Here is a 13,134-nt window from a genome sequence, read left to right as displayed (position 1 = left end):
TACATAAATACTGTAGACAATCGATAAGCAAGGCACAGGGTCCTTATAACAGTTTTTTTTGTAATGATAAAAAACCAGCACTTTCTGCAGCCCAGTAGATAGATTAAATCAGCTCTGTCCCAAAAAAAAAAAAGAATCGATAGTTTTATCATCATTGCAACATTGAATGGACAGTATTTTAGTTCTTTATATACTTACTATATAAGCTAAGTATTATTCAAGTACTATACAAGATACTTTTTATCCACAAATAGCTAATAAGGAATTAATCTTGGACAAATCATTTTCAATTAAAAAAAGTCATTTTAATTTCCAAAAAAAGAGTGTGTAGTGTGTGCATGTGTGTGTGTGTGTGTGTGGGGGGGGGGGGGGGGGGGGTATATAGTGCTGCTTGTATTACAGTATGTTCAAATAACAATATATGCATTAAAACATGTAAATCCACTAAAACAAAACAATATCTATTTTCTCCCACACCTTTCCCCATTATCAAAGTGAATACAAAGGGTTTTTATTAACTGTTTATACACATATCTTTGCCCAATCCCAATACTATTGTAGAAGATTTCATGCTGTTTTGAATTTCCTTTTTTAAAGGCTGTGTTAGTGTGTTAACAATAAAGAGATAAATTTCTTTTGTTTTAACATCATTATAAACTGACAATAAAACTAGGCTAAAACTTTCCCTGTATATTAGTACAGCACTTACAGTTAAATACTTACCAAAATCAATCAGTTTGATCTGGCCCTGATCATTGATGAGGATATTGTGACCTTTGACATCTCGATGGATCACATGGTTTTTGTGTAAGTGTTGGAGAGCCTTGAGGGTCTCTCGGATAATGTGGGCAATGAGATCCTCCTCCAGAGCCTCGCCCCTCCCAATCAACTCCCTCACTAAGTGGGTCACAGAGCCACGCCCACAGAGCTGTTGATAAAACATTGGGCAAACTGAAATTTACAATTTCTAATATTTCTACAATTCAAGATTTTGATGGTAAGTTGATCCCAATAAAGTCATTAAGACATCTTTGTCCATTCAAGAAAACTGTGGTTCTGAATTAATTTCCAGACAGAATACATGTTTGGGAATGATTGATATTCACTGTAGTAGCGCATTCAAATGAAAATGCCTGCATGCACTTCTGATTTTTCTGCATCAACACACATGGTAATTACTGGAAAAATGTTCACAAATATTTGCTCTAAACAAAGTAATATATCCCACCCTAGCTTTTTTTCAAAAGGCATGAATTTATGAATCACGTTCATATAGATATATTCTATGATTTTTATGCATAATCAGTCAAAAAATGATCAATCAATATAACCAGTACATAAAACTCATTATTCAAAAGTTCCAACATTAATTCTTTGGTAGATTTTCATTCCACATGCACTCAGTAAATCTTGAAACCACTAACTTTAACCTATATACATGTATTACTGCTCAGTACTGTACAGAATTTGATTTATAGGTAGAATATAAAAAACCTTTTACCAATAAGAAGTAATATTATAAAGTTTGCAAAAATTTTAACGATGATCATGTAAATTCATCAATAATTTCACAAAAATTTACAAAGTAATGTTGTTTTTTTAATATTATAAATCAAGAAAATACATCTTCCAGCTATACTATTCGAAAATAATGATAATTCTTTCTAAATTTCAATCTTAATTAACAAGTAAATGATACAATTAGAGCAAAGGGAGACATTTTTCATATGCAAAGTTTCTGTAATGGGGTATTTATAATAATGCATTTAGATCATGCTTCGTTCCTGTTTCAAACATGATTGTACATACTTACATATTGCATGCAGAACCATGTTGATGTAACAAATTTTTACAAGGTGACAATACCAAGTATAAATCAATGTAGTCATATAAACTATATGGTAAGCCTATATTTAATTATAATCAAAATGATAATTATGAAAGTGTGTATATATATATAGATCTCTATGATAGTGTATACTTTGCCACTTTAAAGAGGTTTACAGATAGATCATGTTAGTTTGGATGGATACTTTAGTGATTTTACATACCAATATTTGATGTACAGAAATTAGATTAGGTTAACAATGTATCTTTAAGACTTCGTTAAAGATATAATTAATCATTTCAGCAAAATAATCATTATATATCCCCTAATATTGCTAATTTTTATCATTTTTTCAACATCTCGCAATTATTATATCAAATATTCATATTAATATCATTCAATTGTTTAAATGCACTTTTATGACTATATAATCCATAAAAAATCAAATATGATATATAGTTCAGTTGGTTTGAATAAAAATAAATAATTCATAACAGTTCCTAGACATGAATAATTGATAACAATTAGTTAATATAATTTCTATCAGGTAAACAAATTAATCAGAACACACATTTAAATATTAATCTGATTTTTTACACAAACAACAAATTGATGGTAATTTTCCCATCTGAAGACAAATTTCAACTGTCTCAATAACTGACCTCCATTGCTATCCAGACCTCGGCATCCATGCCTGTGGTAGGCGGTTTGAGGTAGATTCCATGGAATCGAGGCATATTGGGGTGGTTCCCGAGGTCATGGAGGACTCTGTACTCCTCCTCAATTTCCTCAATCTTTTCGTGTATTGAATCCAAGACTTTCATTGCCACCACCTCACCTAGCATATATAGAATATCATTTGTAGGACAAACTATAACTTTATACATCAAACTTACATGTAAAATAACTATTACAATTTACAAATGCCAGCAATTTAATACAGTTCTTTAGAAATCTTAATTGTTATATTGAACTTGATTGGTTTAAGATTATTTAACAATATATTCAATGATTTGAAAAATAAAGAAGATAATACAAAAAGAAACACTGACCAGACTTACATCTCACTTCTATAAATACATTTATATTTACAGTACACTGTATTCAAGATATAAATTAAAGTTCAAAATACTAAACTTTGAATATTTACTTTTTTTTGTTTATATGTAGTAAGATTTATTTTCAGTTCACTCATTTTAGATATAACCTTTTAAAAAGAGTTGTTTTCCTTACAAATTTGAACACCAAATGTACCGATCTACAGTCTGAGTTAAGTGATGAAAAAGATATAAGCTTTCTACTTAGATGTGTCTCACCTGACTCCTTATGGATGGCCTTGTGGATTTCCCCGTATGTCCCCTCCCCTACCAGACTCTGTACCTCCCATGTTGATGAGGGGTCAGGGAGATCCGAGAATTTGATCACTTTGCTGTACTGGTCAAGGATGGCCAACATTGCCCCACACTCTGCTACACCTCAGCTAGATCTGGAAAAGTATGCAGCTATAGCTGAGTCATGGTTCTCTTGATAACGCTATCATGATTATTGGCCATGCAGTCTTGATATTGTGTTCTCTTGTTCTACATCAATTTGACAATCAGAATACAATAATTTGTAACTATTTTGGATTAATTTTAATTGTAGAGAGAGACTGCATGATCATCAATTAATTAAGAAAGAGATGATTGAAACAAACAGTTCTGTAATAAATATAAATTCAGATTTATGCATCTGAAATTGGTGATTGGTAAACTGATATTAATTGATCGAGGCATCAAAAGGGAGATAACTTTAAATGCTTTTGGAAAGTAAAATCTGCTTCAATATTATCTACAAGTCATAACAAAAGAATCTAAGAGATCTTTAAACCTTCCTTGCAACCCCTGAGAATTCAATACTCCAATTACTCTACTGTACATGCATGATGCCAAAAGTCCACACATTTTAGTGCATGTTTATGGTTAGTTTTACAATCTAACCTTATTAACAGCCATAGGGGTATAGCTCATCCAAATCCTTCCTATATATCTAAAATACATGATTTACCAAGTGAATGAATCACATTTCCCTTAAAAATATCAATGAAAAATTATCAAATTCAAACTGATGAATATATGGCAAAGTCAGCAACCTTTCTTAATGTTTGTAAAAGTGGATCCCAAACCCAGTATAACCTTGGTGGATTTAAAGATTCAAAACAGTTTAATATAAAAGGCACACAAAGACTTGTGTACACCCACAATGTAAACCTGATGACTCCTTCTACGAAGCTCTGTAAACACAGATCTACACAGATTTTGTAGAAGACAGCTTATAGCTGTAGAAAACAAAACCTAATTATCACCATTCTCCTGAGGTTCAAGATAAAAGTAACCACCAGTACATTACATAAGACATCAATACAAAATGTTGGAGGGATACATGCAGAAAAACTAAAATGTAGATCAATTAAGCGTATAAAGATCAATGCAAAGCGAGAAGTCATATTTTGGTAAAAAAAAAAGAAAGAAAGAGGAATTGCATGCCCTCATTGATTCTTGATCTTTTTTGATAAATAGCACTGTGTTAATTCAGTATGCCTTAATTTTTTCTGTTATTAAACATTGTATCTGTTAAAAATTAGAAGTTTCTGTTTCTCAATCTTTCAATGATCTGTCCAGTGTGCCAAAATAGAACAAATCGATATTCTTGTCGTCAAAAAACTTTATCAATTTCAAGGAAAAGTTAGATGAATCACATACACATGTATTTCAAAGAATTAAATCATTTCCTGTTTCAAACGTTATACAAAAGATTTAGACTTAACATGTACTGCACCTCAATTTCTTACAAACCATTCTTGCACCCCAATTACAAAAAACCAATTGTGTAGAGCCTAAAAATAGCACATACAGTCAAACATACAGCTATACTCCTCACAAGTCCCACTGCAATCACAGGACTATCACTTAAAACAAATATGGGAATGTGAATTTGAAACATAACTCCCGAAGTGTCATTTAATGCATTGGATATCCCAGGTACAGCATTTAAAGTTTACATGTCATTATTTACTACCCAGCCACAGACCAGGAAGTAGTTCTTACAGAATTGGAATGTATACCCTTATACATGTAATAATTTATCAACTTGTCAGTGGTACACACATTTTTTAAAAATTTAATAAATAATTCAATTACCGGTACTACTAACTCACAGACATATTGTTTACCTGTATTATGATAATATTTTACTGCAGATAAAAGGCTTTTATATATACATGTACAGTGTGTGTAATAACTTTGAGGCAATATATAATTTAAAAAATCCTAAACTTTCAATACATAAAATACCTTAACTCTCATGTACCCATGAATACACCAGCAATAACAATCACATGTGTACATATACTCCACGAAAAAAATAAAAAACACTGATATAATGTAAAAAAAAACCTGACAGATGAAATATATATTGACACCTTATTAGGAGAATTGACATATTGGGGAACACACCCAAAAAGTAAGTAGATTTGTACCTGCAGGTGATTTCAGAAAAACCCTTGTTTTATCTATAAGAACCAGGTGAGGGCTAGGCCTATATTGATTTTATTTGATCTATCTTGCAGTCATGCAGACTGTTTTATTACCATATGAAGAAGGTTCCCTGAGCATATCTTAGCAGTTATTGCATGCCAGCGCTACCAGCAAAAATAAGCTACTGAAATGGGTGACCACCAGATACTGTTACAGCATACCTATCTCAGAGAAGTACCATATACAACCAATTATTATATCACCACAATAAAACTTGCATAAGCGTATGTGAGGCAACCAGTAAACCACAATAAAACTTCTGGTCTATGATACGTATTGCAAAAGTCACTAAACTCAGCAAACTGTGGGTCCACTACAGCATGCATATTTTTGTTGTTATTTTGAGATAATGTGGTTACAAGAGACAGCTGGTGTACAGCGATGCATAAGGGCAGTCTCGATGCAATCTTTTATTATTTTTTTCCAGAGAAGAAAATTAAATATGCAGCATATAGTCAAATCCTTATATCTCAAACATAATGATTAATGGACATATATTTTAAATGAGATGTCTAAGGATTTTTAAAATCTAGGCGTTATAAGAGAGGGACATATTTAAATTTGAATGAGACATCAAAGGATTTTTAAAATATAGAGGGGAAAAATGCATTAAGAGACAGCCGTTGCCATCTATCTCATTTTGACTAAATGCATCTATGGTACTCCATTTATAAATGCTCGAGACACCGAATCTTCATCTACACACGTATACAATTCTGTTAGTACTGTAGAGTTACAGGTTTTTATGGTATTATATCATGTACTTAGTAGTGTATCAGCCCTTATACACGTGTTTTGGACTAGGTGGGATGGCAACCGGAAGCTAAGGCTGTATCGCCCTCGGGGCTGATATTTCTCTGTCTCAGCCCGTCGTCAAGGGGGTGTACTGCCCTCAAATTTGAAATCGATAATTCTCTTATATCTCTGCTTTAAATTAAGACTAGTATGTGAAATAACTATAGAATAACAAATAAATAATACAAAGCATCACCTTACAAGTCTGAATATTTTTATTCATTGCCAAAATTGAAAAATAATAATTCAAAATTAGCGCCAAAAGGTGATATGTTTCTAAGTAAGGGGAGGTAACCTACACAACGGTTGTGTATTTAGAACAATAGCACACTTTATTTGATTTCAATCAACATTTAAATTATGGAGGATATAGAGAAGGATGGAAAGAGACCAAATCGTTGAAAAGCAAAGTTAAGATTGTAAAAATTAGGTGGTTAAAGTAATGGATGCGCTTATGAACGCTCTCAAACAACTTAATTGCTATAACAGTATAGACTTTTATGAATAGATTCTGACAAGAAACTTACAAAATCCCAGTGAAAAAAATTGACTCATTATGAAGTTGCGTAGGATGAAAGTTTCTCTCTCAATAATTTTGAATTCTATAAGGTACTAGTGCTTCATTTCAGATGTATTTCAAACAATGATGGTTTGTCAACAAAGTCCGACAACTCTTACAGTTCTTAATTAACACATTAAAAAGGAATATAAACGAACGAGTTTTGTAAATCCGAATAAAATAAATACTGTAGCTTCTTCATGATGAATTATATTCCTTATTTGGAATTTGAATTTGAATAAAAGTCCTTGATTTTAGAGTTTTTTCGGGCTTGAGCCGATACCAACCGCTCGGGCTTTTACAAGGGCCGAGATCAAAACAACAGTGTGATATTCTATAGATATATTCTTGTGCAAACCACTTTAACAGATCTTTAATGAGTAGAATTGTTTCTAGTTAAAACTTTAAAGTCATCATTCTTTGTTATATCTTGATAACAGGGAAATGTATGTATATTGCATAAAAAGCATTTAAAAAATAAGAATAAACATGATAAAATGAAATAAAGCAACTGCATATGCCAAGCAGTGAAAAAAAAACTTAGTAGCTTTTTATGATCATACATGTATGTCTTTTCTTTCAATGGATACCCTACTGTGGGAATAGGTGATGATATGGTAAAAAAATTAACAGCTGATTAATAAAATAATAATTGTAACAGGGATCAGTGCAGAAGGCCATCACAGTCCATGGAGGGAATGAACAGAGGTAATTTCATCCAATCATTACCAAAGGCCAAAGGGTCTTAACAAAGTAAACTATATGTACATGTAAAACCAACTCTATCTACCCATTTTAGAATTTTATCATTTTTGAAAATGAACTTCTGACATTCTGTCAAAGCTCCCCCCCCCCCCCAAAAAAAAAAAAATAAAATAAAATACACACCTATACATGCAGTTGATGAGAATTTCCAGCAATTGTGAAGAAAGTTAATAATTATGTAGAACTGATATATTGCTTTACTTTGAAGAAAAACTTCGAATGCGAACAAAAAAACCCTGACTGTTTCATTTCACAAGTTAAAAACCCCCCAAAACAAAACTAAACTCATCTGATTATACTTGTTTAAATGCTGTTTCTTAAGTTAATATTCTATAATCAATAGGCCAAATTAACTGTTGTTCACCTTACAAAATAACACTCAAGTTTTATTTGCCTGCAGACTTAAGAAACCATACTCAAGGGAGGGGTCCATATATCGATACAACAGAGGACATTCGGATTCATCTCACACCTTTCGTTACTAACGTGTTCACTTTCGTCTGATTAAAAATTAAAATATGCTAACTTACCTGTATAAAAGTTAAGGTATATCCATGTTTCAAGCTATTTTGTTGTAAATTGACCGATTCATCACTTGTCGAAAAAAACAAACCTGTTTTTATTTTTGGCTCGCGTGTATGTGTACCAAAATTCACCTGTCAAATTTGCAGCGCCACCTATTTTAAAGGAGGCGGATCAAGGATTCTTCTCAGAAGAAGTGTAACGGGTAAATACAAATTGAAGTATAAATATTTAGTTTTAATGGTTCATTGGATAATTATACATGATGCAGTGGATAACAAAATAAAAGGTTTTGAGAGAGAGAGAGAGAGAGAGAGAGAGAGAGAGAGAGAGAGAGAGAGAGAGAGAGAGAGAGAGAGAGAGAGAGAGGTCATGCACCGTCCAAACCGATATAAAGCATGTCAAACCAGAAAGCTTTAGAGAAAATGGATGGGTTTTTTTTTATTTCTCAAATCTATTATATAAATAACATCTTCATTTCAACAAATCCACACTTATATACCTAGTTAAAAGAAAACACCTTAAATTTTAGCGATTCGTAGCAGTTTTGGCTTGAGTTGTCTTTCGTATCTCATATATTTTTTATGTTCACGGTATGCAATTTTAATTAATGACTTGCTTAATCTGCAATATCTTTATACAAATTCACTAGAGTTTTATGTAGAAAGCAACTCATATTTTCATCTATACGATGAACGTTAAGAGGCGATACACATAGAATATCACACTGTTGTTTTGATCTCGGCCCTGGTATCAGCCCGAGCGGTTGGTATCGGCCCAAGCCCGATATATACATGTATAGAACGATCGATGACGCATTTTAAATTTCTTCTTCCTTCATATGATAATTTAAAGATATTTAGCTGCTTACATCAATCTGCAATGAAAAGAAAGGGAGTCTAAATGGTTTCATCATAATTATACTTTTTGGAAACAATTTGAGTTTTCAGACAACATTTAGATATTTTATACCTGCACCTTCACTCACAGGTGTCAGTTTTTTCTCTGATTACATATTTTAATGAAAACCAACACTTTTCAGAGAATTGTTGAAAACTATTCCGTTGATTGATTTTGAAAAGATCCAGTGAGCATGTTCACAAAGCTGTCTTAAGACTAAGATATGTCTGAGACATCACTTAGGACACGTCTTAGTCCTAAGTCAATTTCTTGAAGCCGTCCTATATTTTAGGACATGTCTTAAAAAATATCTTAACTTTAAGACATCCTAACAGGTGTCTTAACTAGTAAAAATGGCAAATTGCCTCCCATACTCGCTTTTTTGTGTTGTTTGTCGTTACCGTCGAAAGTTTCGAAAACAAGACTCCTTTCCATTTCTCCACTTCTTTGAGAATGATTTGAATTTCAGCCTCAAAAAAGTTAGGATTTCTTTTTCTTGATGACATGGCTATGGTTCACTCGCTTAACATGTATAGTTTATATCAACTCTATTATAGCAAATGCTCAAAAGAAATTGGGACTAATGAAAAAACTCAAATTCAAACTTAATAGAAAGTCACTATCATTGTTATATACTTCATTTATAAGACCTCAGTTAGAATATGCATCTGATGTATGGGGCGGGTGCACTTTCACTGATTCCGAAAGGTTAGAACAAATACAGAATTGATTGCAGCAAGAATCGTCACAGGATTACCTATTTTCGCTTCTAGGGATTCTCTTTATTTAGAAACAGGGTGGGAAACACTTGATAGTAGAAGGAAAATGTCCAGGCTGAAAACCATGTATAAAATTGATAGAAACCTTTTACCCAATTATGTAATGGACATTTTCCCAAATAAACGTGTTAATGCATCCAATTATTTTACAAGAAATGCACAAAATTATAGTATACCAAAATGTCGTTTACAATTGTATAAATCTTCATTTGTTCCCACTGTTGTTAATGAATGGAATGCGCTTTCAAAGGATGTCCGTGAAAGTGACTCCATTCGCATTTTCAAAGAAAAAATACATGTTTCCATCATAAATCAAAATGATATTACCTGTCGAACTAAACCTGATTTTTTTACTTATGGTGACAGATTTTTTAATATTATTCATACTAGACTTCGTCATAATTGTGTACTAAATAGTGATCTTTTTCGTTGTAATATTATTAATAGTCCACTCTGTTCGTGTGGCAAGCTCGAAGACAATTATCATTATTTTTTCACTTGTAATAAATATAAAGAGGCCAGAAATGTTATGCTTAATGAAATTTTCAATATTGTAAATTTAAATATTGTTAATACTCATGTCCTACTTTGGGGCGACAACGCAATCAGTGTCAGCGAAAACAAACATTTATTTTCTCTAGTTTATCGTTATATCAAAGGTACAAAAAGATTTAGTTGATGTTTGTACACCATTGAAAATTTATATATAACTGTCATATGATCTGTTGACCTTACATGTTGTGTATACATTATTTTTACTGTATTAAATACTTGTATTGGGAGAGGGCGATCTAAGTTTTTGAACTTGTGTCCAATCCCTGTTGTAATTTTTGTACAATAAAAATATGTTCAAATCTAACATGTATAATGTAATGAATAGGCACTGGACAGAACTGGACGCACGTATAATTTAAGACTGGCGCGAATTAAAACCAATTACCAATATCATTGGCTGATCATATAAAAACATGAACAAGATACACGTGCTTTTACAAGTGTATGTTGACTGCTGTGTGAACCATTCATTTACATACATTAGCTTTTCCTAAAAGTATTTATTTACATGTTAAAATTCCATAATATTGAAGACAATCACTTACATTTATTGGATTAAAGGCAGATAAAAAATCCAAAAGAACAATAATGTAGTGAATGTTTCACAAGAAATCTCTCTCTCTCTCTCTCTCTCTCTCTCTCTCTCTCTCTCTCTCTCTCTCTCTCTCTCTCTCTCTCTCTCTCTCTCACAAGATCGAGTGGGAAAGGGATGGGGAAGAATACGAAGTTCGGGAGTTTTCGTAAAGTTGAAATAGACACACAGAAATCATATATATATATATATATATATATATATATATATATATATATATATATATATATATATATATATATCAATGACAACCAAATGCTCAACACACTGCACAGTTTATATAATACTTATGTGATAATATAAAAACTTTATTTACTCTATTTATGATATATGTACCCAAATTATGTTTTCTGATTGAAACAATACATTCCAAAGAATAGAACAGTATTTTGTATCATCGTTTTTAACTGTTTTTCTTGTAAGGATACATACAAACTGAAATTAAGATGTCTTAGATTAGGACACATCTGAGATAGCTTCGAGAAACATCCTAAGATATGTCTCAGATTGGTCATAAGATTCGTCTTAAAATATGTCTTAGGACATGTCTTAAGACGAATCTTAAGATACTTTCGTGAACATGCCCACAGATTCATAAACTCAGAATTTCTTACTTTTTTTTTTTACTTTTTTTTAAATGATATAAAAGTAATTTTTCAATTCAACCTTCTTGTCCTGATGTTTGATATTGACAAAACAGAGTAATATTTTTTGCTTGAATATTGAAAAAAAAATACTATCATATATTAGAGCTCTAAAAATACACATACTATATATTAGAAATACCAAATTTACAAATAATTTGACAAGATGAATCAATATAAATTTATAAAAACCTTACCCCCCCCCCCCCCCCAAAAAAAAAAAAAAACCTTAATTGAAAAAAAAAATTCCGCTGTTTTCAATGAAATATATGGGGGAGGGGGATAAATTGACACGCTTTTAGAATGTGTAGTGTGGCCATATTTATGTAATATATTACATTTGTCAAAAGGATATACGCAATATTTGATAAGTTATACAGAACAGCACAGTGAATCATTAAGGGACATGGCCACGATTTTGGTCAAACCTTATTTTTCTGTTGTTATTGTTTACAATGGTTTAGTAATGATCAAACAAAATTTGATTGTCCGTCGTAAAGTTATAAGAAAAACATGACATATGCTTTGTTAACATACATAACGAGCTCTGTATCTTACTTATAACTCGACGACTGACACTGAATAGTTTTATCATATGCTCTTGCTTTACAACATTACAGCCGGTTGCTTCTATAGCATTCAGTATTTAGTAACTCATTAATCAAGACACGACAATGCTTATAATTTAGCCCCTGATAAATTTTTTGAAGTTGTATAACTTTGTAATTATTCCTATTGCGACTCAATCATTCCTTTACTATGCCAACACATAGAGTTTCAATTCCATAATCCATAATCATATGAAACGATATCCTGATCGTATACATTAGTTAATTATTTAATCAATAAAATCCTTTAATTCTTAATTTGTTGATTCATACGAGATATAAAAGTGGCGACATTGCGGAAAAAATACATAACCCGCGTTAGCGGGTTACGTTAATTTTTTTTGCAATGATCGAACCAGAGAGCTTTTGAGAAATTTGATGTACGTGTACTTTCAATATAACTCAAAATTATTACAAAAATAACATCTTCAATTTCAATAAATCCACATTAAAACGTAAAAAAAAACCCATTTTAAATTTATTAAAAGCGATGCAAAGCAGTTTTGGCTTGAGTTGTCTTTCGTATCTCATTTGATGTTCGTGATGTACTTGTACTAATATTAACAATCTTAGTTTGCTTTGTTTACGCAATTTACGTGTGCGTATTTTATCTGCATGACTTTTAAAAATAATCAGTTAATAAGATGTCGCTTACATCGCCGACTTAGTTGTGGAATCATCAAACATCATCAGTACTATATATATATATATATATATATATATATATATATATATATATATATATATATATATATATATATATATATATATATATATATATATATATATATATATATATATATATATATATATATATATTGTTTTAATTTAAAGAAAAACATCATAAATAAAAGCTAGCATTCTTGCATACAGCCAACTTTAATAGTCATTTATTATTTATTGATTAATACAAGTCAGATGAATTTTATTCAACACAGCAGTATAATACAGAACCAGAAGGAAGTTAAACAACCTGTTCGCGGAAATCAAGCTGTAGTTCCACGAACGGAAG

At 31.5% G+C, this 13,134-nt stretch overlaps 1 protein-coding gene across 3 annotated transcripts in view; it reads right to left on the bottom strand.

Moving 5' to 3' along the window:
* LOC128191847 (myosin-IIIb-like) overlaps positions 1 to 8,232 on the bottom strand; it is a 38,017-nt gene extending 29,785 nt beyond the window's left edge. The window contains exons 1-4 of one of the 3 annotated variants that reach the window (XM_052864175.1): positions 8,053 to 8,232; positions 3,145 to 3,314; positions 2,491 to 2,666; positions 724 to 928 (exon numbers count right to left, since the gene is read on the bottom strand). In XM_052864175.1, the coding sequence (XP_052720135.1) occupies positions 724 to 928; positions 2,491 to 2,666; positions 3,145 to 3,283 (520 nt within the window). In that variant the 5' untranslated portion in view covers positions 3,284 to 3,314; positions 8,053 to 8,232. The remainder of the gene's footprint in view (positions 1 to 723; positions 929 to 2,490; positions 2,667 to 3,144; positions 3,315 to 8,052) is intronic. The other 2 variants (XM_052864174.1, XM_052864173.1) reach the window with 2 other exon arrangements.
* Positions 8,233 to 13,134: the final 4,902 nt, after the last annotated feature.

The sequence above is a fragment of the Crassostrea angulata genome, chromosome 7 (genome assembly GCF_025612915.1).
Source record: "Crassostrea angulata isolate pt1a10 chromosome 7, ASM2561291v2, whole genome shotgun sequence".
Classification (NCBI taxonomy): domain Eukaryota; kingdom Metazoa; phylum Mollusca; class Bivalvia; order Ostreida; family Ostreidae; genus Magallana; species Magallana angulata.
Note: the sequence above shows the minus strand (reverse complement) of the source record. Positions and strands in the feature narration are given on the sequence as shown.